The sequence below is a fragment of the Lycium barbarum genome, chromosome 8, assembly GCF_019175385.1.
Source record: "Lycium barbarum isolate Lr01 chromosome 8, ASM1917538v2, whole genome shotgun sequence".
In the NCBI taxonomy this organism is placed as follows: domain Eukaryota; kingdom Viridiplantae; phylum Streptophyta; class Magnoliopsida; order Solanales; family Solanaceae; genus Lycium; species Lycium barbarum.
The window spans coordinates 105,021,173-105,049,142 of record NC_083344.1 but is presented as its reverse complement, the minus strand read 5'-3'; the positions used below and the strand labels follow the sequence as shown (position 1 = coordinate 105,049,142).

The window sequence follows — 27,970 nt, the reverse complement described above, 5'->3', positions numbered from 1 at the left end:
ATGACCAACATCCCAATAACCATTAAAAAAAAAGTATATACTGTTAATCTGACTTTTAAAAGTCTTGCAAGTTGCAACTGATAATGCATACTGCATAGTGTTTACAACAAGCAATATCGTAGCATGAATAAAGCAAATAACTTTCTATAACTTAATTTACATTAATAATTTAAAAATTGATTACACTGGCAATATATAAAATAGAAAAGTTTAAGCATTAACTAGTTTCCCATCTGAACGGACATTATTAGTTATGCTTAGGTGATAAATTAAGATGAGTGTGTAGATAATTAAATCTACTTTAGTTAGTGATAATATTATGAAAATACATAATTATTTATTTATTGAATTGGTATAAATACGAGTCTATGTAAGTATTTTCCGTTGTTAGTCGATCCAGCCAAAAACATTTGTGCTCACAATATTTCCAGTTTAGAAGCTTGGAAACTTGTGCTTAAACTTAAATGGTTCTAATGGGTTTAGACGGTTAATTTAGTCTAGTAAGCATATTGAAATCGTAAAGACTACGGCAGCATATGTGGAAGAGTATTTGCTTTTTCATTGGTGCACTTGGGAATAGTTACCCAGTCTCACTTAAAAAGAAATTAAAGAAACTTTGGGAAAAAAAGAATAGCTTTTTGCACTTACTTTCCCCGTCTCACCAACCAACTTTCGTCTCTCATTTCCTAATTAATTTTCACTTTGACCATATATTCCCTCCATCTCCTCAAATTATCTGTTGTTTTTTTATTTTACACGACTCCTTAAGAAATATTAATTGCGAAGGATATTTGATTGCTCTTACCTTTATTTATTTCTAAGTTCTAATCTCTCTTCATTAAATATTTACTTTTTTTATGTGTCATCTCAATTAATGAATAATTCTACTAAAGGTAAAAAGGGGGAAAAATAATTAATTGGCCTTAAACTTCTAAAACGACAAATAATTTGAGACAACTATTTTTAGTAACCACGACAGATAAAATGAGATGAAAGGAGTATGTTTTTCTATATATAGTCCATAACTCCATATCCATGGGTTCACTTATCATTCCCAGAAATTCAACTTTTCTTTTTCATTAGCAAACTTGTGATTTTCAGAGAGCTGATTCTTGTAAAATGGCTTTTGCTAATGCACAAATATTTCTCTTACTTGCAGTACTCTCATCCTTGTTTCCTATTGGACTAGCTGACTTCAATTGGGGTCCTAGATCCTGGAGCAAAACCAAGTGCCCTTATACTACTGAGCATCCACCAAATGTTACTCACACCTCTAATAAATTTGTTGTTGGAGGTTCGGAAGATTGGCATTATGGCTTTAACTACAGGATGGATTGGGCTCGAAAGTGTGCTCCTTTCTTTGTTAATGACACCTTAGGTATGTCTATATCTCTCTCTTTTAAGTTTTTGCTTTTAGTGCATGTTCTTGTTATTATTTTCTTTTACAAAACTCAACAAGGATATGGACGTTGGCCGAAGGGTTCAACTAAATCTCTTACGTTAAAAAAATATATTGTGTATATAGTCAATTTTTTTAATGTATATGTATTGTTGAATTCCTCACAAGGGAACCTCTAGTAAAGTGGCAAATAATATTCAAAAAATTCCTTAGGTTTCGGTTATTTATATGTGTATATTTATACTAAGTTCTGGTCCTTAACAGAAAGCCGGAAAAAAAAATAGTCCTTAACAGAAAGTAAATAGTGGGTGCATAAGTATCATTCTATAAATTATGAATTCCCTTTTGTTTGTGATAGTGTTCAAGTATGATCCACCAAATGCAAATGGTACCGGATTTTCGCACAGTGTTTACCTATTAAAAAACTACGGGAGCTTGATCAGATGCAACTTCACAGGGGCTAAAAGGATAGCAGATCCAACCGAGGGTGCAGGGGAAGGATTTGAGTTTGTGCTGAATAAAATGCGGCCTTACTATTTTGCTTGTGGGGAGAACGAGGGCATCCATTGCAAGACTGGGAATATGAATTCCACTCAAACATCGTTCTACATAGACTTGTTATCAACTACTTATTAACTAAATTAAGTTAATGTTGATTATTTATTCAAGCGATTTTCCAAAATTGTTGATTATGCTTAACCAAAACTCATGGAAAACAGTAAAGTAAACAATCTGAAGAAACGAGTAGGCAAGCTTAGATTGAATTCAGCGAGAGACAAATTCTAGAGTTTTGGGTCGACTACCAATCTTGTTAAGTCATCCACTTACATCAATCAATTTATTTATCTCAGTTATTAATTAACAGAGTTAATATTGTTCACAAGAATATTTCAAATTCTTACTCGCTTATAAAAAATATACTAAAGCCTGTGTCACGATCCAAAATCTGCTATGCCGCAATGGCACCTAAACCCCAACCTGATAGGAGAATCAATTCCTTTTTTAATCCATTTCAATTAATTAAACTGGAAAAGTAAATGTGAGAAACGATAATAGGTCATAAACGGTGGTTTAATAACCATAATGCTTGGAGATAACAAATAAAACCTAATACATGGTGTCACAAATGCAAGAGTGACTATAATACTGAATACAAGTCTGAAAGTGATCTAAATATAACTGTCTAAGGAATAAAAAAGACAGAATAAAGTAGTCATAGATGGATTCCGGAGTTGCGGATCAGCCAAGCAGCTCACCCTGAGATCACCGAGAAAGCAACTGAATCAGACAGGTCCACGTGCTTCACTAGTGCACGAATCTAAATCTACACAAAAGAAGCAACAAGTATAGCATAAGTACGGGAATCGACGTGTACTCAACAAGTATCACCGATTGACTCCAGCGAAGTAGTGGCGAGGCCTGGCCTTTGAAATACTTGTGTCTACACTTTAACAGTTATAAGTCTCAACAGATAAATAACCAACAAGTAAGAGTGGATTAACTCAACTGGAAAAAAAAATAGGTTCACATAAGAGGAAATAAGCGCAATTGCCTCAACATTGTAGTACGATGCTCAAGCAGATTCAACAAGATAATATAAGGATGTAATACAATGCAATGCAATGGCCATAACTACTCAAAACCCGGCATAAAACTAACTCTAATAGAGGTGTCAGAGAGCGTGACCTATGAGGGACAACCACGTTGTCCATATGTCAGCACGGAACGAGGTCCCATCCTGCTACTAATCATTTCAACCGGCCCGCCAAGCTAAAATAATCACTCCGCTCGAAACAAAATCCTATCTTTCCATAACCATATGAATCATCACGAAATAATAAGCATGGATGTTCATATATAGACATGAATTTCTTATGCTCACATAAGGCATATCGCAGTGAGAAGAAACAAATCTATGTAACACAATTATCACTAAGTATATGATATATTCAGAGTGATGTTTAAGGATGCAAGCCGATACTATAAGAATCGCCTTAGTTTAATCAAAGCATGCTCATAAATCACAAATATTGTTAGCTAATCACACAAGATTCCACGTAATCTCCTAAGTACACCAACATGGCACCAGGTACCCCCATAGGTGCTCATCACCTCACATATACGGTACCTCCTTACCCTTAACCCCTTCCAAGTTACTTAATTAGTAAAAATATTCCCTCATTAGGAGTCATGTCTTAACTTACCTTGATTTGAAGCATTACGAACTCAAAGAATCACCTTCCCTTTCTTGACAGTCCCAAACGCTCCCAATCTATTCAAAATCGAGTTCAATGTGATTAAACGAAGCTAAGGATACTCATATTGATATAAAAATAGCTGGTAAAAAGTCAACCCCGAGCCCCTTGGGTCAAAATAAAAAATTTCTTCCAAAATTGGGTTCCCATAATCCAATGGTCTCCCATCTCGAATTTCACCCAAATCCAACCCTTAATCGCTCCGCGAATCCTCAAATTATATTCTCTTAAAGTTTCAGGATAAAGACCTTTGTTCTCCAACTCAAAAATAAATTAAAACTCTAATAGACATAGAATCATAATTAATCACTAAAATGAAGGTAGAAACTTACCCCTTTGTTGAATCTCGAAATCCCTTCCAAAATAACTCCAACTTGAGGTCTTGGACTCAAAATATGTAATTTGAAATGTCAAATCCTAAACTGGGAAATGTTTAAGTCTGTCTAGGTGCCCCTCATCGCGATTGCGGCCCATGGCCCTTGCAATCGCGGCCGTCACTGGCACCCTTCTCTCTACACTATCGTCAGGCCTCAAATGTCAACACAACGGAAATCCATAACCTTAGAACTAAAGAAACTAGTCACGCATAGTCATGCTAGAAAATTCACGGGGGTTAAATATCATAAAATTACAAGTAGGAGATGAAAGAATGATTTGCTCCTTTTGCCTCGATTATCATTCAACTTACGTCCTACAGACTAGAACATAGTAAATATTAAGCATGCATTGGAATTCACCCTTGGGGTCTTGCGAAAAAGTACTAAAATGCAAGGAGAATACTAGCAAAACATAGAAGTTTGTAGCCAAACATCAACACCTCACGCTTAAATTATTGTTCGTCCTTGAGTAAGCCTAAAAAAAATGTGATATAGGGAATTCCTTTCAAACATCAATTTGAGCCTCAATTTACACAGATCAGTTGAGCATATTATTCAATTAAACATTCATCTACCTGTGACTATAGTTGATATAAAAAAAAACTTTTCATATGCGCATTCTTTCGAGTCTGGAACCTAAATGACCCAGAAAAAAAGTGACTAAAATACCTTATAAAAAAATAACTAAAGTACCTTTAGCACCAGAAATTCTTGTGTTAAAGGAGTTAACCGTTCGTCCAGTTAACTCCTTTAACGCAAGAATATCTTGCGCTAAAGGGGTCCTTAAAAGGCGCAGGCCCTTCTCCTTCCCCGATGGTCTCCCACTTGTTTTTTTCTTTTAAAAATGCCATTAAAGACAAAACAAGGAAAAATATCTATATCGGCACTAATGCATATATGAGTTTTGATGATTGACAAAAGATGAACAATGATTGACCATGATACCATGAAGAAGACAAACTAGGTTATACCTATGGCTAATTGAAGAAGATGTTCCAAACACTGTGCAATGTCCTGAATGAGTAAGAATGCAATGCACATGGAACTAGTACAAAGACCTGATCGATCCCAAGAGACAGCTTCAAGCAATGCACATGAATCAGGTCCACAAGCATGTTTCATCAGATACAGACAAGCAGACAAACACAGTCAAAGAGGTGAAGAAGATGACATAGCCAGGCACACAGAGATGTTCAGTAGATAGCATGAATGATATATGAATAGAATAACTAAACAAGACAACAAAGGGAGAATAGATGACTCAGTGAAAGAAGCAATTCATTGAAGAAATAGAACAAGTATGCAAAACAAGTTCTTTAGCAAAGAGTCATCATATGCTGAAGGAGGAATGATCACATGTGATCAGGTGTAGTGGATGAATGACCTAGAAGCAAAGACATTGTATGAAGAAGAGCCTAAAGTGATCAGAGGTGAAGTTGACCAGTTGCAGACACAGAGCTTACAATTATATGAAACAGATCTGTCAACATGTTCCAGCCAAGATCTCAGAAGAAGTTCAACGGCAGATGAAGAATGAAAAAGATTGGTGGAACAGGTACAAGAACATGTTTTATCTCAAACAATGCAAGGATTCAGAGGCAAACAAACCAGGTGGATGAAACAGGTTCGTGAACATGTTCCAGGGCAAGTTCTACAACAACTAGGATTTGCAGAATTATGAAAAGAACTTGGTGGTCAAGTATGAAAGATTCCTTACCATAATTGTAGGTATTAGTAATCCTTCTACAAGGAAGAGAAGCCGACTCAATAAGGCAAGAATCCAAGTACGCCACAAACTTTATGTGCATGTCATTGACCGACTAGGAAAGGGTTTTGTGTTCAACCGACCTACGAAGCATAATGTTATAAATACCCAGGTCATTTCAAGAAGTTTGCACACCTACAAAGAGAGAATTCAGAATATTGAGCAAAGAAGATATATCCAAGAATATTCAAGAATTCGAGGTTGCATCCCTATTACACAGAGAAGGATCGATGGAGCTGTTTTACTGAATAATGTTTCCCAGTTCTAAAGTCTAGATTTGTGTATTAGGTTGGTTTATCAAAGTGTATCTTTATCAGCTTATTTAGAAGCATTAAAGTAGATACAAACAATTGTAACTCCAAGTAGGAAGTTTACTATTTGGAGATAGCTTGCTAGTCAAAGTTTGGGTAGCGAGGCTGAGGTAAGAGTTAGATTACAGAGGTTGTAATTTGTAACTCGCAGTTGGCTCGTTGTTGTGATGAAGTTGGGGAAAATCCTGTAGGTTTGCAGGTCCTGGTTTTTATCACCTTTTGAGTTGGGTGGTTTCCACATAAAAATAATGTGTCCTTTACCTTTATGTTTTTTCTTATTCCGCAAACACGTTTGCAGAATAGGTTCGGTAACGCATTTAATTTGTCCATAGGCAAAAAGTAGGAACACTTTAGGACAGATACTTAGGTCGTGCAAAGCTAACAATCTATATATTTAATAATATAAGATCTTATTTAGTATGTTGTGTGCTTTACTCTTAACTATTTAAGTCCAATAATTATGAATAACTGTTCAATTTTATTAGGCTAGTTCATTTAATTGAGCTATAAATGATAGCCTTCGAGGAAAAACTGACGGATTTGACAACATCAAAAAGTAGTGCCTCGGAATGAAAAAATGACGTACCATCTCGATTAAATTTGAGGGACGTCCATCAGTTATATGAAATAAGTAAATCTCAGTTTGCATTGAAAAGCCGATATAAAAGAAAAACAGACAGAGTTGCTTGGTTTTAAAAAATCGAGCACTCCGTCGATTTTCCAGAAATCATTAAAAAAATAAATACTAACTACCATTGTTTTTATTATACTCTTCAATTACAGTTTTGCGCTTTATTTTCGTGAAGAAAAAATCGACGGACTTTTGTCCTCCCCCCCCCCCCCCCCCTCCCCTTTTTTTTTTTCTAAAAAGCAATTATACTTTCCATGTATTTTTTGCACAAAACATAACCAATGGTAGTCGATAGATTTCTTTAAAAGAAAATTAGAAAGAACCCAATATTTTGAGCAAAAATCTAAAAAATAGAGCCCAAAGAAAATTTTAACTCGGAATATATCATACACAAGAATTAAATGGAAATTTCGAAGGGAATAAAGTATAATTCCACTCCCCCAAATTCACTCATCATTGTCGTACTAGGTAATCGAATGCTAAGGGGTCAACTTTAGATGTACAATCATGTAATGAGCTGAAGAATAATTAGAACTCGTTTCGATGAGCTTATGACTTTTGACTTATAAGCCAAAAGTCATAAGTTAGGAATTCTAGCTTATGGCTTATTTTTATTGTTTTGGCTTAAAAACAAGTGTTTAAAAGCACTTTTTATTTTGTTTTATCCATGTACTAAAAAGTGATTAAAAGCTATTTTTGCTTAAAAGCACCTAAAATAAGCCAATCCAAACAGGCTCCTAGAAGAAGCAGGGTAAAATCAATTAATGCTACAATAGCGTTTAACACATAGTTAACCAGCTCATTAACGATAATTTGGACATTATTCAAAATGGAGAAGGGCCAAATATACCCTGTACTAGGAGAATTGGTTTAAATATGCCCTTATATAGGGAGTCCGCAACTTAATTGACCCACAAAGTGGGTGTTTGATTCAAAATACCCACTAAAAAAAAGTTACACGCAGGAATTTTCTACGCAAAAGGACTTAACAGTTAACGGCGATGTTAAGTCCTTTTGCTGCAGGAAATTACTGCGCAATAGGTAGAAGTCCTTTTGCACAAGAAATTCCTGCGCAATAGGGGGTTAATTATTTAGCAGCCCACATCTGACAACACTATACTCGCTTTTGACCGCATTTATATAACTCATTCGGTTAAAAAAACTCACATTTTTAAAAATGCCTAATTCAAGATGCTTCCTTAAAAAAAAACTATCATTCATTACAATAACAAATTACTTTAGATTCATAATTCAAGATAATTTGAATATATGAAGAAGAATTAAAATACATTCATAAAATCATGAGGTTCTTCAGCCACGAGAGGCTCTTCCACTACGAGAGGTTCTTCCACTATGAGAGGTTCTTCCACTACGAGAGGTACTTGCACCACCACGGCCTCGTAGGTTACACAAACGCTTATCATGGCCAAACTCTTTACAGGTCAAGAACCTTCGAGAGTATGTCCTATCCGGAATATCCATTTGATTGGGAATCCGAGTTCGTGCGTTAACACATATTTTACGGATATACTCCTTGTTAGCAATCATTGAAATGGCTCGTTTGGCCAATAAGACTGATCACCAAATGGGTAGAAACTACCGGCATATGCTTTAAGATAAATTTTGACGTTGTATTCTGATGCCACATAATTTGATACCGTTTTTCCCATTTCCTCGAAACACTTTATGGCATGAGAACACGGCATGTGGTATGATTGCCACTTACCACAACTACATGTTCTCGTGCTCTCATAAATGGTATGAATGTTTCCTCCCCGACGTTGGTAATAACCTGTCCTGACTTCATACACATGTTCAACATGGTTATACTATACCATCTTGTGTAGCTCATGTTTTTTCCTATGATGCTCGAACATTTTTGCAGGATTTGGCATCCATTTCCCACCATATGCTAATATGGCTTTGGCATGTCTTGTTCTAGTCACAAACCGCTCCACAACTTGCTTGTAAGTTATTCTCACCATTGCAGTAAGGGGCAGTCCCCGAGCAGATTTTAGCAAACCATTGAATGACTCCGAGCTGTTTGTTGTTAGCATCCCCATCTCCTGCCTTCATCCGCATGTAATATCCATTTGTCAATGTCGATTTCCTTCAACCAATCATATGCTTCCGGCTTTGCTGCCTTGATCATCTCCATCCGTACAAGAAACTTTTTTTCTTGATGCTCTATTGCAGCCGCCCATATCAATTTGTTTAGTGTGCTGTTTCCAAATTTCGTTTGAAAATTTGTCTTTATGTGCCTTAAACAAAAGTGATGGTAAGCAAAGGGAGGCTGCCACCCCGCAAAATGAAACATATTGTTCAATATGTCGTGATGTCGATCAGATAGCATGCATATGCACATACGATCCTTAATAACATATTGCCTCAAATGTGTCAAAAACATCCCCCATGCCTCGTTGCTCTTGTTAGCGGCAATGGCGAAATCAAGAGGGAATATCCACCCATTGGTAACCATTCCTACAGTAATCAGTACCCGAGCAAACATATTCGAAGCAATGGGTAGGACGTGGGAACTGGATGAGGATGATTTTAAATACTCAAATAATCCGAACCACAAATACAATCAAGAATACAATAATACAATGAGAGTTGAGTGGAACTGGCGTGTTAGGGAGGCTGAAATGCTAGAACAAAACTTGAGGGCACTCAGACTCAAACGTTCAAAAAGCCGTGTTATGTCAATGCCTTGCGGTACACCATAAGAGTTCAATTTTGCTCTTAACCGTTTTTGAGAAGACAACAATTGGATGAAAATCATTGCCTCATGGTAGAATTTAGTCAACATGGATACGTCAAATTCAAATCCAAGTGGGATTCGAACTGTGAGATGTAGGGCTGGGTGTTCGGTATTTTCAAAGTTCGGGTTCGGTAATTCGGTAATCGGTAATTCAAAGTATATACCAAATACCGAACTTTCAAACTTCGGTTCGGTAATTCGGTAATCGGTAAATCAAACTTCGGTTCGGTACGGTATTCGATAATACCATATTCGGTTAGCAAGTGTATGTATATTTAGCTTAATCTCCACAGTCAAAGGATCTTGCTTCCTAGATATGGTGGCACAACTTGGAAAACAAACGATGCACTCATGGTTTCTACACTGTCGTGTTATGATCCTTAAGGATTATACAGTTAACGAAGTTTTTATCTTTACATTTTCAACTCAAACCTTTCATTGTGTAGAGCTTAGAAGGCAGCATATACACGTATGTATGGCTGGTAAATAAAAGTAGATATATCAACACATATCCTTTTTTTTTTAAATAAGTACATCAATCAGCCCATATTCATAAATATCAACAGGATTTCACGCGTGTTCTGTAGACTTACTTGTCTGCCATGGATAATTCTGGTCCACGTTTTACACCACTCAACTTCACCCTGCACAAATTAAGTAGATAAAAGAGAATGTGTTATCCTTTGGTAATTGCCATAGTACCAACCAGATTATTTTTCATGAGGGGGGACAGAAGCACGCATGGTAAAAAGGAAAACTGTTTCGCAAGACTATATGATAATTTATTTTCATCTTAAATGCAATACCAATTTTAACTATATAGGAACTGGTCCTTTTTGTTGTCTCGGTAATATTAATATTGAAGCATACAAATAAATTAGCCAGCCTCTACAATGACCAACTCACCAAGATTTCACTAACATAAAAAAATTATGATCACCTTCAGAAACATAGAGCATCTCTATTGCAACTTAACAATGTTTTCGTACATAAAGAACCAAAATCAGGCATAACACTATTTCCACCAGTAACCTTTTGAGTTTGAGTTACCTCAATTTATAAGTTTGATCTACACAGACTTACAACAACTCATTTTTTTTTTCAGAGTAGAGCTTCATCCAGAAAGTATAATAAACTGATCCCAAGTGATTCATGTTCCTTACTGGATGTGCAATGCCCTGCACCTTCTCTATTTTTTGTCACATCAGAAACTCAATGACATACGTTTCAGACACTAATTTATCATAAACCTCACCATAAAAGTATTGGTATCTCAGTGAAAATGCAGAATATAAAAGCAAAAACATCAAGTTAGCACCTAGGATTGAAAGTAATGTTTAAAACCTTATCATAATTACACCGGAGGAATACATCTCTTGTCCATTGCCTATTCTTCATTCATACACTGCTTCTCCTATTTTAGCAATGTTAAAGACTTACACAAATGGCAAACTAACAAGGGGAAGAAGCAGGTTAAGATGCAGCAGTTGGCATTATCAAAAGTTAAAAGTACTGGTGGAAATAATGTGGAATAATCAAATGAAAATTCAGAGCCTTATACCTGAGGCATCTTGCGATTACAAATCAAGAACGAGGGAATCTTTTGAGCTATCAGCCATATCTAAAAAGAATTTAAAATGTGTCAACAATTAAACTAAGTAAAAAAATATAAAAATAAAATACAAAAACTGAAAAACAATAAAACATACCAACTTCAACTTAAACAAAAAGAACCAAAACAACTTAAATTTTCCCTTTTGTGTGTGACTACACCCATATTCCCCGATGCCCTTCCCACATCAGCATGAACAATATATGAAATACAAAAAGAAAACGAATTGAATAGATGAATACCCCAAGGCCCAAGCTCCCAACATAAACCACAAGATAAAAAAAAACAAATCAAGAAAGGACCCAAGTAAGTAGACAGAGAACAGCGGATAACAAAAATTCAGCAGTCACCTCACGGAAGAAGAAGAAGAAGAAGAAGAAGAAGAAGAAGAAGAAGAAGAAGAAGGAGGTACGAAGATAGCAGAATCAGAAATTAAGATGGAGAAATCACAGGCTTTGGATGTCCAAGTTATTTACTCGGTTAGGAATTAGGATTTGGATGAATAGAAAGGGAAATGAGATGAAGGCGGTGACTGGTGAAGTACTGAAGTGTTAGGGTCTTAAGACTCTTAGGGAGTACACTTGATTTTTACGGATTTGGGCTGGACTTAAAATATTTTTACAATGGGCCTTTAGCCCTTTACTCTTTTAGGCCCTACAGACGTATAGTATATTAGTATTGGTAATTTAATTTCGGTATTCGGTATTTACCGAATACCGAACGGTATAATTGTAAATACCGAATACCGAAACCGAAATACCGAATTTTATATTTCAGTACTAAATACCGAACCGAATTACTGAATTACCGAATACCGAAATATCGAAATAGCCGGTTCAGTTCGGTAATTCGGTTTTCGGTATTTTATGCCCAGCCCTAGTGAGATGTCCGATGAAGATGATTCGTGGTGATCCTATTAATATTTTTTTATAATAAAGTAGATAGGTAGGGTCATAATGACGACCCCAAGGGTACTTGGGGATTTGCAACTATATAAGTAGCCTTTCATTTCTTATTAAGCTACAACATATTCAATGTCGAGTAGTAGAAATGTAGATTGGTCGGTATTCCTTCCAAATTATTCGAATAGCAGTGCTGATGAAAGCTCAAATCATAGCAGATATTTCGGTGAATCGAGTTATCTTGATAACAATGAATTAAAGATAGACGATTTGAAACCCCACCTTCTTATAGAGCGTAATGATGATTTTTGTAATGTGAAATATTCAAATCCACGAGAATATTATTGCGGGTTAGGCAGAGAATGGGCATATCGGCATGCCGAATCAGGACGTCTTGTTCGTGACTTGGAAAATCTCAACGCTCAAATTCGATCAAGGTTCTCAATGACCATGCCTCGAACTGATCCACATTCTCGCGAGGTTGTTGTACAAAGGATTAGAAAAGAAAACAATAGAATGCTAGCAAGACGTTGTAAATTTTACATGCTAAAGTTGGCCGAAGAACAAGCATCATCAACGGGTAAAGAACTAACATCTACAGAAAGAAGATATGTCTTAAGAAACCCAAAATATTGATCTGAGGACGATATTGAAGACTTCTATTCTGATGATGATTAAGGGTTATTTTGGTTCACTTGCTTAGTTTTTGGGTCATTTAAGTTTCAGACTCATGATTTAGTTTGTATTTTTAATTTATGATGAAGTCATCAATTTGAAGAAAATTAGTATGTTTTTAATTTGCTTTGATTGTTATTGTCTATTATTAATTTATATAAGCTTCTTAGAATTAATAATACATAAAAATTCAACAATTCACAATTTTAAAGAAAACACAAATAAATTAGTACATAAAGGTGCCGATTACATAATACATGAAAATGTACAACTAGTAAAAACAAAATACATAAAAATAACAAAAAAAAAACATAGAAATAATAAACTTAAAAAACAAAATACATAGAAATAATAAACAACAACAAGATAGCACAAATAATCTTCCAAAATTTCAGTTTTTCTTTCAAAGCATTTTTCTCGTGTTGAGTATCTCTAAGGTTAGCCTAGAAAAAAATTTGTTTTTCTTCGGATTCTTTTAGCAAAACCTCCAAAAGGTCAATCTTTTCTTGAGCTTCCATAAGCTTAAACTGCAAGTCAAACTTCACGGTATCTATAGTGATACGTGAAGTCGCGGTTTCTCTATCAAAGGAGGCTTTTTAAACTTGGCCGCCATCGTTTTATCCTTGGGAATGCTATCTTTCCATCGAAAATGTTTGCAATCATTCATATCCTATAAACATTACAAGAAAATCAGTTTTTGAAAGTAAAATATGTAGATAATGTGAAAAAAATTAAACCCTAAAAACTTGTAAAAATAACTCCTTCGGGTACTTTATAGCACCAAAACGACGATCTGGATTATCTTGGGTCCTTGATGTTTTTAGCTTATAATAATAACCGCATTCACAAACATCGGGTTATATAGCAAAGTTTGACATTTGGGAGCTTTGGGACATAATTTTCGGAAGACTAAAGTATGTTAAAAGAGTGAAAATGGAGGAGCTGAAGAGTGACTTGAAAATGGGTAAGTATTAGGGTTTATATTAACCCCTATTGCGCAGAAAATTCCTGCGCAAAAGGTGGTATTATAACTTTTTTTTAGTGGATATTTATGTTCAAAATCCAACTTTGTGGGTCAATTAAGTTGGACTCCTTATATTATCAACCCAAATATAGCCGTCATACTATTGCTTTAAATACACCCTTTTTTTTTCTTTTAAAGTTATGGAAGGTGGACATCCGTCCGTGACATGGCACCCTTAACCCATCCTCCGCCTTCCATTGCTCGAGAAGAGATTTGACCATTTTTCTTCTGTATTAGCTGCTTCTGTGCAGGAATGCTCTTCACCGACAGGTTCTTTACTTTTGATCTTTAGTTCAACTTTTGTGCATGTCATTTCTGTTTTTCGAAAAATTTGGGTTTGTGATTGGATTATGAAGTCTTTGTCTTCCCATCTGAATCTTACAATTAATTGTTATCCTTTTTTTTTTTTAAAATGTTTTTGGCGTCTCTGTTTGTTAATAGTTTGGTAATATGGATGATAATGGGTCTGTAGAATTTGACCGTACAATTTAGAAAATTATGGATGGACTATAAGATGAAGCAGGTACTTTCGGCTTAGGTTCCATTTATCAAGAAGAGATTTCATCAATGTCGGACTTTGTGTAATGCCACTGGTCATATCTCCTCCTCAGCCTTCCATTGCTCGAGAAGTAGAAGTTGGTTCATTCCTACCTTCATCTCCAACTTTAGTGGCGGTAACGGTGGCAATGACAGTGGAGGGAAAGGATATTTTAGTGGTGGAAGACAAATAGAGAGGGGTGGGGTGGAATGAGTTAGGGGTGTTGAGGTGTCACGTAGGATTGGATGTCCACCATGGACAACTTCAACGGAGGAGGGGAAGGAAATTTTAGTGGTGGAAGACAAATAGAGGGTTGAAAGTGCTGAGGTGACATGCCACGTGACACCCATCTCATCAAATGTCAGTGCCACGTAGGATTCCACATTGGGTAACTTTAACTGAGGAGGGTATATTTAAATCAATAGTATAACAGCAGGGGTATATATTTGGACCAAAAGTATATCGAGGGGTATATTTAAACCATTTCTCATAGTACTGGGGTATATTTGACCCTTTCGGTATTCAAAAGGTGGTTAAATGTCGTGAACAACTCAGATTAAAAGCGAATGGAGGGAGAGGATCGCATCAGAGTCAACTATAAATACCTAAAATTACTCAATGACCAAATGGAGTAGCTAATATTCTCGAGTTGTAGACCGAACTAAAAGCTGCATTTCTATTCCCAATTCCGGTATGTTCAGATGAGCTGAGCTGGGATATGTTGTTGGGCTGTTTCGATTCCATTTAGTTGTCGTAATTGTTGATTACATGCTTAATTCGAACTACAGTCAAACCTCCCTATAACAGCATCGTTGGGTCCGAAATTTTTCAGCTATTATAGAGAATGACTGTTATACACCTATAATAGCATTGACATTTAAATAATACTTTGCTATTATAGGCAAAAAAGATCCATAAAATCTATTTTTCATTTTTAATTGTCAAATTCTAAGCTTAATCACATACAACGAAGGAAAATCGTTTAATGATGAAAATATATATATTCATATGATGTTTTTTGTCATAAATAGAATATTAAATGATCAAATATTTGGTCAAAATTTATACACTTATTATTGGTAATCATATATAGTCTATTTTTGTAAAGATGTTTAATTATTATATTACCAAAAAAAGAAGATAGCTGTTAGATGGGAGGTAATTTTACAAAGAGCGTACTATTATAAAGTTGGTTGTTGCTGTTATAGGCGAAATGCTGTTATAGAGAAGTAAAATATAACATAAAAAATTGGTTCCGAAAAAACTTGGCTGTTATAGAGAGGTGTTGTTATATGCGAGTGCCGTTATAGAGAGATCTGACTGTATTTCCTTTTCGTTATTGGATTGATCTGTTAGTTTGTTTCCAAGAAATTGAATTGTAACTCAGCTGAGTTGATCTGAATTCTATTGCAATTGGTAATTCCATAGTGAGTTCATTAATTCCTCGATTTAGCAAATTAAGCAAGTTCAACTAGATGGAGACGAATTTCACAAGAAGAGTGAAAACAAATTATCTGGGTCTGGTTCATGAGTTTGAGACTGGCTATATTCCAGATTGGTTCTTGTTGGAAGTCCTCTCATGATTGCCTTTGAAATGCGTTTTTAGGTTCAAATGTGTATCGAAGCAGAGGCTTTATTTTATTTCGGACCCTTCTTTTGTGAACTTGTACATTTCTCGAGTTTCTTTGTCACATAAGCCACGACCATGGACCGTTCTTAGTCACCGTCTGCATGCTAAAGGCACAAAGTTCATCACTTATGATCCCCCATTAATGCTGGACGACATGTTAGAAGAAAATGATCTGATTGAGTACCCCAGTAGTTTATCATATCATCTTCATTTTCCTCCTTCTCAACCACGACCTTCTGTGCTTGAACGCTATGATATCGTAGCAATTAATGACGGAGTAGTGTTGTACGGACGAATTGTGTATTAGGAGAATTACATCAATCACATGACAGATTATCATATGTATAACCCTATCACACAGCAGTGTATTGCCTTTCCTCCACCACTTTTGTGCTTTCGGTTTGTCAGTACTGGTTTTCTTACCCAAATTGAAGGGGGAACATTGAAGAGCTATAAAGTGGTGCGATTTGATTGTCAATTAAGGGAGTCCCATAACCTCAAGTTTGAGATATTCTATTCTGAAACTGGAAGCTGGAGGAGTGTTGTTGTGCACAGTGACCAAGCCATTCAGATTACCAGGCTAAGAATGCCTTTGTCCTTCAGTGGAATGTTACATTGGATTGACCGTTCGCTTGGGATTATGGCATGTGATCCTTGCAGGGCTTCCAGTCAGTGTGGCATCATTGGACTTCCACCTGACATTGACAAGCAATGTAAAAACTACAAAAATAATGGATTTCATAGTTTGTTCAACTTGCATCAGGGTCGATTGAGGTACTTTGAGGTGTCTCTTGCACCCTCGGATCCCTTTGGGTTTTCAGGTTTTTCTCTATGGGTACTTGATGATTATGACTCTGCTACTTGGTCTTTGCAGCACAGACCTAGGGTTACTGATGTCTTGTTTGGTGATATCTTAACTCGCCAGGGGTTAACTGGATCATTTCCTGTTCCTCTTGCCTTCCATCCATTTGATGGAAACATTGTTTGCCTGAGATTAGGGGTCTATATTGTCACATACAATGTCAAGACTTTAAAATTGGAGGCTTGTGGTAATCCAATCGCTACTGAATATTGCTTGTGCGAAACAAGAGGATGGTTGTCCTGGTGTGCACGAATACCTTCAAAATTAGCATTCTTGTACGTTCTTCCTCCATCGCCAATTTCTATCCCGAATAATCTTTCCACAGGACAGAAGGAGGAACATGGTGTTTAGTAGACCAACTTAAAAAAATAGAGAACTAGCCAATGTTTGTCTGAATCTAGACTTTATGCTTATCGAATTGGTGAGGCTGCTTGCTCTAGCTACCTGTATTTAGTATGGACATATTGTTTCTTTACCAATTTGCTTACTATCGTTATGTCTTTTGCATGCTGTTAAATCTCACTCAGTAGCTAGGTATCAGAAACCAGCATTTTCTTACAAGTTAAATAGGGTCTAAACTGAAATGGCTGAGTATATAATGATACGTGCTTTATTATTTTCCTTTTTTAGAGAAAAAAAATAAGAAGCGAATAAAATATTACTTGAAAATTTGATACAACAACACAAGAAACATCTCAAACTGATATGCAAAATTTATCCAAAAGGATAAGTTTGAAGGATTCTTTAAATTTGCTTGAATCATGTTGAAAGTGTACTTTTATTTGCATGAATTATGCTGACGGTGTACTGTTATTGTCAAAATGAATTATGTGCCTAAACTGAGTATAATTCACAAACTCAAACTGAAACCTTGATAAAGGACTTAAGAACAGGAAAAAGAATTGCGTTCTTGAAAGAAGATAGCCCTCTTTCTAATTCACAACGGCTAGAAACATATCAAAAATCTAATGTTTCACACCTTCCTAAAACATGTCTCCAAATCTGAGCATGTTTCTTACAGAACAAGTGTGGGGCTCACCTTCAATTCTACAACCTCATCCTTTGCCGTTTCCTAAATCTTCTGCAATAATTCAGACATCGAGACTTCCACACCATATTTTTTTCGCTATTTTCACATCCAAAAGCGACAATCTACCTTCTAATTCTTTAAATTTTTTTCTCATAACTCTTCATTTGATAGAATTTCTGATTTTAACTTTTTGACTCCTCTATTTCTCTTTCCAGCTAATAGTCAACTTACATATTTAGGGCTCGTTTGGTTGGAAACAACTTATCCCGGGATAACTAATCTCGGGATAAGTTATCCCGGGATTAGTTATTCCACCCTTAAGGTGGGATAAAAAAACACTCTAATCCGGGATAACTAATCCCGGGATTAGTTATCCCGAGTTTTTTTTCCAACCAAACGTGGGATAAGGCGGTACTAATTTTTATCCCAGGACTATTTTTCTTTATCCATCATACCAAACGAGCCCTTAGTATGTTGATTTACAAGTTTTAATCCACTCTTACCCCAAAAAGGTAGGGGTAAGATCTGCGTACGTCCTACCTTCCCCAGACTCCACTTGTGGGATTACACTGAGTATGTTGTTGTTGATTTACAAGTTCTAATCCAATTTCCTTATGACAACACTCATCAGATTGTTTCTCCCTATTAATGAACAAATTGTTCTATTCTTCAAACTTAGTAATATATTCAATTGATTGTTTACATTTCCAATGAAAACCATTCAATTCTTTTTTTGATCAATTTCTTCCATCCTCAAGAGGTTGGAAGCTTTTTATATGCATATAATTCAAAATACAATGCAGACGAGTTTAACTCACTGCACCTACTTAAGAATGGAACAGGCTCCATTCTATCCCCACAATACAGATGTTTTAATGAGGTTGCATTCTAGTCCCCAATTTGCAAGAATATCCACCACTTTGTTTCCTTCTCTATACTAATGTTTGATAGACCAAGTGTCCAGATGAGCTAGGGATTCTCGAGTGGATTTGATGATATCCCACAAGCACCAAGGTGGGTCATTTTTGTGCAATTTCCAGTTTTTGAATTCCTGAGTTGATGCACCATTCGATACCATATTTTAGAGCAACTACTTCAGCTTTATTTTTGGTCATCACACCTAGAGGAGGAGCATATACATTGATCAACATGCCTCTATCATTTTTTGTTACTCCACCTCCTCCACTAGGGCCAGGATTGCCTTTTGAACATCCATCAGAGTTGAGCTTTCATGTATCCCCTCACTTGGAAAGGTCCATTTAACTGCCATAGTAGTCATTTGGCCTTACTCGTTAGTATCCTCCAGTATTCTGTATAAGTGATCCCAATTCATAAAAGGAGGGAATTTAGGAAATTGTTTATGAATGATAGTAGTTAATGCTCCTTTCTTTCCGGACTGTTCTACCATGACTTTCTCGCTTTTGTTATTCCTTGTTTTCATATTGTTTTCGATATGCTTGGTCCTATCTAACCTTTTGTCTTGTTTTCCTCTCTTGAGCCGAGGGTCTTTCGGAAACAGCCGCCCTACCTTTCAAGGTGGGGGTTAGGTCTGCGTACACTCTACCCTCCTCAGACCTCACATGGTGGGATTATACTGGGCTTGTTGTTGTTGTTGTTGTTTATGAATGATAACAGTTATTTGTTGATAAATCTGAGGAATAATCCTGTTAGAATGCATCTGGATACTATCAGACCTGGTTTTGCACCTTACTATCCATATCTACCAAATGATAATACCTGGGATAATTTGTAAAGCCATTTTCTGAATAGCATTCTTACCGTTGGCCATCCACCAGTTAATAATCATCTGTCTCAGAAGAGTTTAGTCTAGAGCTTAACTTTGGATAATTTGTAAGTCAATAAGAGCTAAAATCTTCTGTGTTAGATCAAGCTCACTTTCTACATCATCCTGGGGTTGATATAAAAGTGGAAACAATGGAATTTCACCATAAAAACAAATTCAAAAATTGCTTCCAACTAAATTGAGGAAAGAACTAATAATGGCGAGTGTAATGATCAAAATGTTGTTTATCCTTGATGAGGTTGTTGCATCTAAGGCTATGATTTGAATACAACATCTGTAGGTGGTCTAGCTCGCCAATCTTAGTGCCTCTCAACTTGACTATATCTTTTATGTTCCATTTCCAGTTGAAATGACATCTGGTTTATATATCTGCCAATCCTTCATAGTGAGAGTCATGGAAGTGAGCAGCTAAATGACTTGATAAAGCTTTAATTGATTATTTCTAAGGCCGAGTTAGAACAAGCCTTATCTCTCTCATCTTCTTGGCGCAAAGGCCATAGCTCTCAGTTATCTTCGAGCTAAGACCTTCGCGCCACTGAGATGACTGAGAGCTAAGGCCTGATAATTCGGCTTAGAGCCATTCAGTTGGAGCTTTATCTCAGTCATATCTGGCTGCTAGCTTCTATGACAACAAGTTATGAAACGTTGGAATATATGTGGAGTGAAATGTCATTTGAACTGGAATTAGAACATAAATGAGATAGTCAAGATGAGAGGGAGTCAGATTGTCAATCTTGGCTAGATTCGGATGCAGTATTCAAAGAAAAGCCATTAGATACAACCACCTCCCAAATGATAACCAAGACCGGGTCACTATCCTAGTCATCATCAAGTATTCCCTCAATTTAGTTGGAGGCTTTTTTATTTTATTTTTGAAGACATAAGCTGCAAGTTAATGTTAGGAGAAATGAGCTTGATCTAATGGAGAAAAATGAAAGCTCTAATTGACTTATAAAGTTTAAAATTAGGGAGTAGTTGAAAAACTAATACAGAAAATGTGACTAGTTTGAAAAAGAGAGGAATGTATTTCGTTAATTGGGAGAAAAAGCCAACAAGTAGTGTCTGAAGGTAGTTGAATTAGAAATTGCAAATCAATATGCCGACAAATGGTATTTCAATTATTCAACAAGTGCAAAATAAGGGAAATAGCTACGTCCAACAAGTAAAGTTCCATTCCATCCATGTCTGCTACTACTGTTTGCTCTTCTCGTCACTTTGATTGACATTGTAATCCGTATTCTCCGTAAAATCATCATGAAATAAAAATTCTTAAGATTGTTAGAAATCTTAAGATAAATACTTGATCATGAAAATTGTAGGGAATTCTTAAAAGCTTGAGGCGTGTCAAAGACATTGTCCTTAAAAATGTTTCACCCGATATAGGTGTATCTCCCATAATTCAACAAGTTCTTTTATATAAAACTAAAAGCGGGAATCTAACAAGGATTTATCTTTTAAAAAAATCAGCAATACAAAATGAGAAGAATTTTTTTCATGTTTTTTTTTTTTTGGTTCCCTCTCTCAAAATACACATAGGAGTGTATATCTATGACGGAAACAAAGTGAACTGATGCTTAGCACCAACGTTCAAATATTAAAAGGTAATAGAAATTTTAACGATGACTATTCAAATGACCAAAATGAAATCGTTAGAAACGATTTAGCAACAGTCACTTTTTTCCCATTAAGAAAAGCCATTAAGGTTAATAAAAGTAGTATCAATCCTTTGGTTTCAAATGTTAAGAAATTCAAACATAACTAGTACATCATCTTTTTTAGATAATAAGATATTTTTCCAACACAAAATCCCCAAGAAAAATTATGAAGAGGAGAAATCTGAATAGTGAAGGATTTCTTACCTTAAAATTTTGATACGCCTCGACTACTGATTTGAGAAATGAAAATTTCTGATCGCCTTTAGAGCTAAATACAGAGAAAATTTCGGTTTCAAAAAGAAGAAAAAAAGTAGCAAATATTCTTTATTCTTAATTTTCTCTAATTTCTAATTAACCAATGAATTCTGCACAAAAGGGTTAAGTTCAAAGCAAGAACTTATAAAGAGAATTTCTTTTTCATTCCTCTTTTTTCTATCCACTACGATGTAAAGATAATTTTCACTATCAGGTCAATTGTATTTGTTGTAATAAATAATCTGTTTTATTCTTAAGATTATATATTTCGCTTTTTATGAAGGGTTATTTGTAAATATCTTTTGAATGACCTATAGTGTCGTTACACTTTTGATGTATATAAGTTAAAATCTATTTATTTTTACATTCTTCATGATGTTTTTATGGTGCTTTCAATTCTTAGAGAAATCAAGAAAGAAAACAAGGCACTTAAGCTTGAAAATAATATGCTATTCTTGGGATACAAATTGCCTCTTGGTCTGCCTTCAATCAGTTTATCAGCCTAAGGCTTCGCTCTATTACCTGTGTTGTAAGCTTTCCAGTCTTTGAAGTAAGGTTCAATGCTAGGAAAAAAGCTTTTGCTTCGCGGGTCTATCACCCCAATTGTTTTTGTTAGGAATTTTTTTATATGAGTATGCCCCTATCCCGTAAGCCTTCCATCATTGCAAGCCCCTTCCATTCGAGTCAAAGGATGGAGAATCCAACTTGCTCAACTTGTAATGAAGACCAAAAGTTTTCTAAGGAGATTGACCAATTGAAAGTCGAGGTTAGTTTTCATCTCAACCCATAAATTAAAGTTTTAAGTTCTATGCACTGGCATGTAAAAAAATTATATAATTATGTCACTTAGTTGGTAATTATAACTATATTTTTTAATTTAATAATCTAATAAAATTGTAACTAATGTGCTATAGAGTGAAACCTTATTCACACTATCAGTATATATCATATAAATCCAATAAAATATTGACTTTATTTGTCTCTTTTATTCTGCAGAACGAGAAGTTGTTGACTTTTGTTAATTTTATGAAGAAATTATATGATGAGGAGTAGAGTTGGCCCTAGAAACATGCAATGAAATAGGATAAACACGTTATTGTAGCGGGGATACAATTTGGATATTGCTAAAATATAAATAAAACAGATTGTAACTCTCTTTCTCACTGGAGGAGAAACTTTAGCTATTGTACCTGATTATCTTGAAAATCTAGTGATATTGCAATGCTCATTTTCAGATTTAATTGCTATCATGTTTCTCTTACCTTGTCTTTGTATAAATTTAAGGAAAGGAAAACATGATAGCAACTAAATTTGAAAATGAGTATTGCTCGTTGAGATAGAGGGGGATAGAGAGTTAGAGGGGGATAGAGAGTTATAAAAAAAATTATTTTTATTTTACGAATATCCAACTTATTTCCCCTTACTACAAAAACCTTGTAATATGCAATCTCATTGAATGTTTTTAGGGCCAACTCTACTTTTCTGCATGTAATTTCTTAACAAAATTGACAAAACTCAACTACTTTTCATTCTGCAAAAGAAAGAAAGAAATATAGTCTATTATCTCTAAGGTTTATGTTATATATAACAGTGCAAATAATATTTGACTTTATAGCATGTTAGTTATCATTTTATCAAATTATCAATTCATGTTTATCAACAAAGTTAGTTATGATTACCAAATAAGTGACATGATTATATAAATATATTTTTTCCCCTGTCAGTGTATAGAACTTAAACTCTAATAAATACAGTGTACTTTCAATTGGTCAATCTCCTTAGACAACTTTTGGCCTTTGCTATAAGTTGAACAAGTTGGATTCTTATCCTTTCACTCAGCAATTTGTGTTGCAAGAAGAACATTTTATTGTCAAGCTTAAGTGCCTTATTTTCTTAATTTCTCTAAGAATAGCAAGCACCATAAAAACATCATGAAGAACGTAAAATAAATAGAATTTATATACACCAAAAGTGTAACAAAAACTTTACCTATTAGGTCATCCAAAAAATAACTACAAATAACCCTCCATAAGAAATCGAATTTATGATCTTAAAAATAAAACAAATTATCTGTTACAACAAGTAAAATTGATTTGACAATGTAAATATATTTACATCATCGGTGGATAGAAACAAGGGAATGAAAAAGAAACTCACTTAATAAGTTCTTGCTTTGAACTAGAACCCCTTTTGCAGAATCCATTGATTTGTAGAGAAACTTAAAGTTTTCGATTCACGAACTCTCTCTTGCTTCTTGATATAAGTTTTGGTGTATTTTGAATTATGAGGATCTCTATTTGTAATGGAGGGAGAGAAACGTTGTGATGATGACAAACTCTTTTTTCTCTATTTGATTGGTTGACTCAAGTGACCGACCAATCAAATTGAAGCAGTGACAACATCACATTTGATTGGCCAGAACATGTTAGCTGGACATATGACGCATTTTCATTGACTATTTAATTTGACATTTTTGAAATGCGCATGTGGCCCGATCTTATGTTTGGCTTATCTATTTGACTTGACGTGCCACATAATTTGACATGTGACAGAAGTTGGTAGTTCTTAGATAAGATAACAACTTAGGGTAATAAAATAAGGAGGCTATCATTTATAGCTTAATTAAATGGACTAGCCTAATAAAATTGAAAAATTATCCATATTTATTGAACTTAAATAGTTAATTTAGTTATATTAGCCCGCAATAATTATTTAAACTAATATATATTAAATTTAAAATTTAATCCAATCTTTTTCAAAAGAATAAATCCAATAAAATTTAAATGCCTACTCCTTAAGTGATTTCTCCAATTCATATTTTTACAAGGGAAAATAATTATTTTCGTCCTTGTGTTATGACCTTTAGGCATATGCATCATATCATATCATACTATACTAAAAGTGAAAAGCTCTAAAGTGCAAAGCTAGATTACTAAAATGCCCATAAAATATTGAACGACAATTTTACCTTTAACTTCAAACCTATTCATATAATATTTATATACTAAAATGTAATTTACATTTCAGAAAATAATAAAGTGATAGTATATGATAAATGTAAAAGATGACCATATGCAGATTGTTCATGTTTCTAAAGCTAATGTCATTTATTGTAATCCGTTGAATTTAGAATTGCTTTAATCTTTCACTACCAATTGCAAAAAAAGATGAACTATATGAAGATTGTTCATGTTTCTAGAGTTAATGTCATTTATTGTAATCCATTCAATTTAGAATTGCTTTAATCTTTCACTACCTATTGCAAAGAAAGATGAACCGTATGCATTGTTCATGTTTCTAAAGTTAATGTCATTTATTGTAATCCATCCAATTTAAAATTGCTTTAATCTTTCATCGCCTATTGCAAAGAATGAATTATTCATGTTTATTGTTTCTAAAGGTAATGCCATTTTTTCCATTCAATTTAGAATTGTTTTAATCTTTCACTACCTATTGCAGAGGTACAGTTCATATCAATCTTTAAATGTCCTTTCAATATTTTTCTCTTCCATCTTCCAACCTCCTGATGGGAAGTATATTCATTACTAAAAGAAAGAGCTCAATGCCACATTTTCATGTCCAGAGCGTGTCCCTATGGGTGATGGTTAATTAGTCTTCTCTTTCGTTTTTCTAACTGTATCCAAAGATGTTAATTAAAGAGTTGGAGTTATTGTTATTGTTAGAGAATGGAAGAAGCCCCGTATTGGGATGACTCAAGAAAAAGGTAATGGCATAATTAGGTCTACTTTGTTTACTCATTTTTTTAATTACTTTTTCTACCGTATGTGATTTATAAAATTTAGTTTCTGTAAATATTATGATAAGAGTTTCAAAAATGATAGGATGGATGCTTAATTATGTGATATGTATTATTTGTAAGTTGTGATGATGGGAATAACATATGTTTAAAGATTAAATTTGTTATTTCTTTCGGCAAATGAAATTGGTTTGTTGGTATACAATTTGGTTGCATGCATCAAATATGTGGAAGGTTTACAATCCCTTTCATCGACGATCAATATTCTTGAGTTTTCTAAGATTTCTTTGAGCAATGGTTCGTCCTTCTTTTATATATCTGAATTATCAAACGGTTTTGTTTCTTTGGACTACAGGGGCGGATTTAAGGGGAGGTGAGGGTGTTCACCCAGACATTTTCGGCAAAAAATTACACTAATTTTATAGGGTAGATTTTCTGAGTTTATGTAGATATATATAGTTTGAACACCCTGAACAATACAAAAAAGGCTTGCTTAGCGGTTCAGTATTCAAAATACACCCCAACCTCCCGGGTGCGATCCCGCGGGACAACAAGAAAATGTTCTTTCCGCCAGTTGCGACTTGTGGACAATCACAAAGCTCCGCCTGCGGCTGCGCTGAAGTCGGAAGTCGGAGTTGCTGGAAAAGGTTAAGATTTTTATATTTTCGATATATAAACGATCTTGTTTCTTTCTTGGTAGAACTTAAGTTTTAGGGCGAACAAGGTTATTAAATTGTAGAAAAAAACGTACATTTATTATCTGTGCTTTGTGAGAGTAGCTGTCTAAGCTTCAACCAAATTGCCGGCAACTGTTGGAGGTTTCTCCGTGAAGTAAAAGCTAAAGCTATTCTCTGATTTTGTGTTTTGCAATGTAGACAAATTCCTCTTAGTGGTTATCCAAATCTTGACTACTGCCCGCAAAACGTTTGATGGAATTCCTAATCTATTTTGTTTCCTTCAATAATTAAATACTACTTATTATTTGATTGAACAAGATTTGATTTTGGAACAAAATATATCGTGAGTATGCTGCATTTTGCCTTCATCCATTGGAAATAAATGAGGTATTCTCAATGTTCTAGTAGTGATATTTAGTTATCTTGTAGTTTCTTATTATTCAATGTGTATTAATATTTGTTGCTTCATTTGTTTTGTATCTTACTATTTTGTTGTCATATTTTTCCTTGAGATGTTTATTTAACGAATCAATTATCATACAGATTCAAGACTCAATGAAGAAGTATTTCACTAAAGTATCAAATTCAAGTTCGGCCTCTCATAGTCAACCTAATTGGGAAGAAAATGTGAATCATTTAGTATTTAATTTTTCTTAATTTCATCTTTTCTTTACATATTTGTACCTAATCACATCTAAATGTAACCCATTATTCAACTATCAAGTCAATGGGTTTATATGGATTGTACCATTTGATGGGACACACGTACTAGTAGTAGTAAACCTTAAAATCAAGAACGAAAAAGATCGACACAGATTAAGTTTCAGACTTAGAGCCCACATTAATTAATAGCTCAACGTGACAGACATGAGTCATATGTATTAAGAATCACCCGAGTAATTAATTGTCACTGAAATGGTGTTTCCGACGATCTATTGCTAGTTGTATACTCCATTTGATTCATAGTAAGTGATTGTTTTAGTTTGAGTATACCTAAGAAAATGTTTCACTCCTAGAATGCTTTTTATTAATCAAATGCTTTGAAAAAGAAGTACCCCCTCCGTCTCAAAATACTTGTCGGCCTTACAAAAAATATCCGTCTCAATATACTTGTCATTTTAAAAAACTAAAATAATATTAAGTACTCCCTCCGTCCCAATTTAAGTGTCTTATTTTTTTTTTGTCTGTCCCAAAAAAAGTGTATCGTTCTATATTTAGTAAATTTTCTAATTTCAACATTCTACATGATAAGTTTTAGACCACAAGATTTAAAGGATCATCGTTAATTTAAGACTACAAGATTCAAAACTCTTCCTTTAATTTTTAAACTATGTGTCTAGCCAAACTAAGACACTTAGGTGCCGTTTGGCCATAAATACCAAAAATAAATTCACTTTTTTTGGAATTTTTTAAGTTGGAGTTGTGTTTGGCCATAATTTTTAAAATTGTAGTTTTTGATGAAATGTAATGTAAAAAAATGAAAAAGATTTGAAAAATATGTTTTTCTTGTTTTTAATATTCTGGAATACAACTCCAAGTATTCAGCTAGCTTGGAAAAAGATTTTCTAGATCATTTTGCAGTGCTTGATTGGCTCCCCATAAAATCTTTGCTCCAAAAAGGTACGAGGAAAGAAAGAGATCGACCCCGAAACTAAGAAAGATTCACAATTTGCCACATCAGCAGAAAACCACACGAGTTTGAGGCACACTTATAAAGACTTGGAATTTACTTTTCTCAAAACAATCCATTTGGCCGATCCCAAACAGCTGGGATATTTTGAACCATTAAAAAATCCAGCGTGTCCATTTTCAGCCTCAAACACCGTGTTTTTTTGCGTCATCAAATGTTTTAGCTTCACTGCTTCACTTATCATAGTAGCTACACATCCACGATATGTAGAGCCCACCTCTCACAATCATCATTAGGGGTGTTCATGGTTCGATTTGGATCGGTTATTGATTAAAATCATAACTAAACCAATTTAGTCGATTTTTAAATGTCTAAAACCATAACCAAACCAAATAAAATAATAACCATCGGTTTGGTTAT

General features: G+C 34.7%; 2 protein-coding genes across 5 annotated transcripts; both read left to right on the top strand.

The window, feature by feature from the left end:
- The first annotated feature begins 1,061 nt into the window (after positions 1-1,061).
- On the top strand, positions 1,062-2,211 carry LOC132605221 (uncharacterized). 2 transcript variants are annotated; one of them, XM_060318437.1, is made up of 2 exons: positions 1,062-1,378; positions 1,857-2,211. In XM_060318437.1, the coding sequence occupies exons 1-2, from the start codon at positions 1,120-1,122 to the stop codon at positions 2,033-2,035; spliced, it is 438 nt and encodes a 145-aa protein (XP_060174420.1). In that variant the 5' UTR covers positions 1,062-1,119; the 3' UTR covers positions 2,036-2,211. The 2 variants fall into 2 exon arrangements, with proteins under 2 accessions (XP_060174420.1, XP_060174419.1); XM_060318436.1 differs by having other exon boundaries at positions 1,758-2,211.
- Positions 2,212-13,777: 11,566 nt separating this feature from the next.
- On the top strand, positions 13,778-26,761 carry LOC132606524 (uncharacterized). 3 transcript variants are annotated; one of them, XR_009569919.1, is made up of 3 exons: positions 13,778-13,982; positions 25,599-25,890; positions 26,464-26,758. XR_009569919.1 is itself a non-coding variant. In XM_060320075.1 (2 exons), the coding sequence occupies exon 2, from the start codon at positions 16,206-16,208 to the stop codon at positions 17,091-17,093; it is 888 nt and encodes a 295-aa protein (XP_060176058.1). In that variant the 5' UTR covers positions 13,789-13,982; positions 15,857-16,205; the 3' UTR covers positions 17,094-17,259. The 3 variants fall into 3 exon arrangements, 1 of the variants encoding a protein (XP_060176058.1); XR_009569918.1 differs by lacking the exon at positions 25,599-25,890 and having other exon boundaries at positions 26,464-26,761; XM_060320075.1 differs by lacking the exons at positions 25,599-25,890; positions 26,464-26,758 and adding an exon at positions 15,857-17,259 and having other exon boundaries at positions 13,789-13,982.
- Positions 26,762-27,970: the final 1,209 nt, after the last annotated feature.

Coding starts and splice junctions, on each gene's coding strand:
- LOC132605221 (XM_060318436.1), top strand. CDS start 1,120: ATGGCTTTTGCTAATGCACAAATATTTCTCTTACTTGCAGTACTCTCA. Junction 1,379..1,757: donor CTTTGTTAATGACACCTTAG/GTATGTCTATAT, acceptor TGTTTGTGATAG/TGTTCAAGTATGATCCACCA.
- LOC132606524 (XM_060320075.1), top strand. CDS start 16,206: ATGACAGATTATCATATGTATAACCCTATCACACAGCAGTGTATTGCC.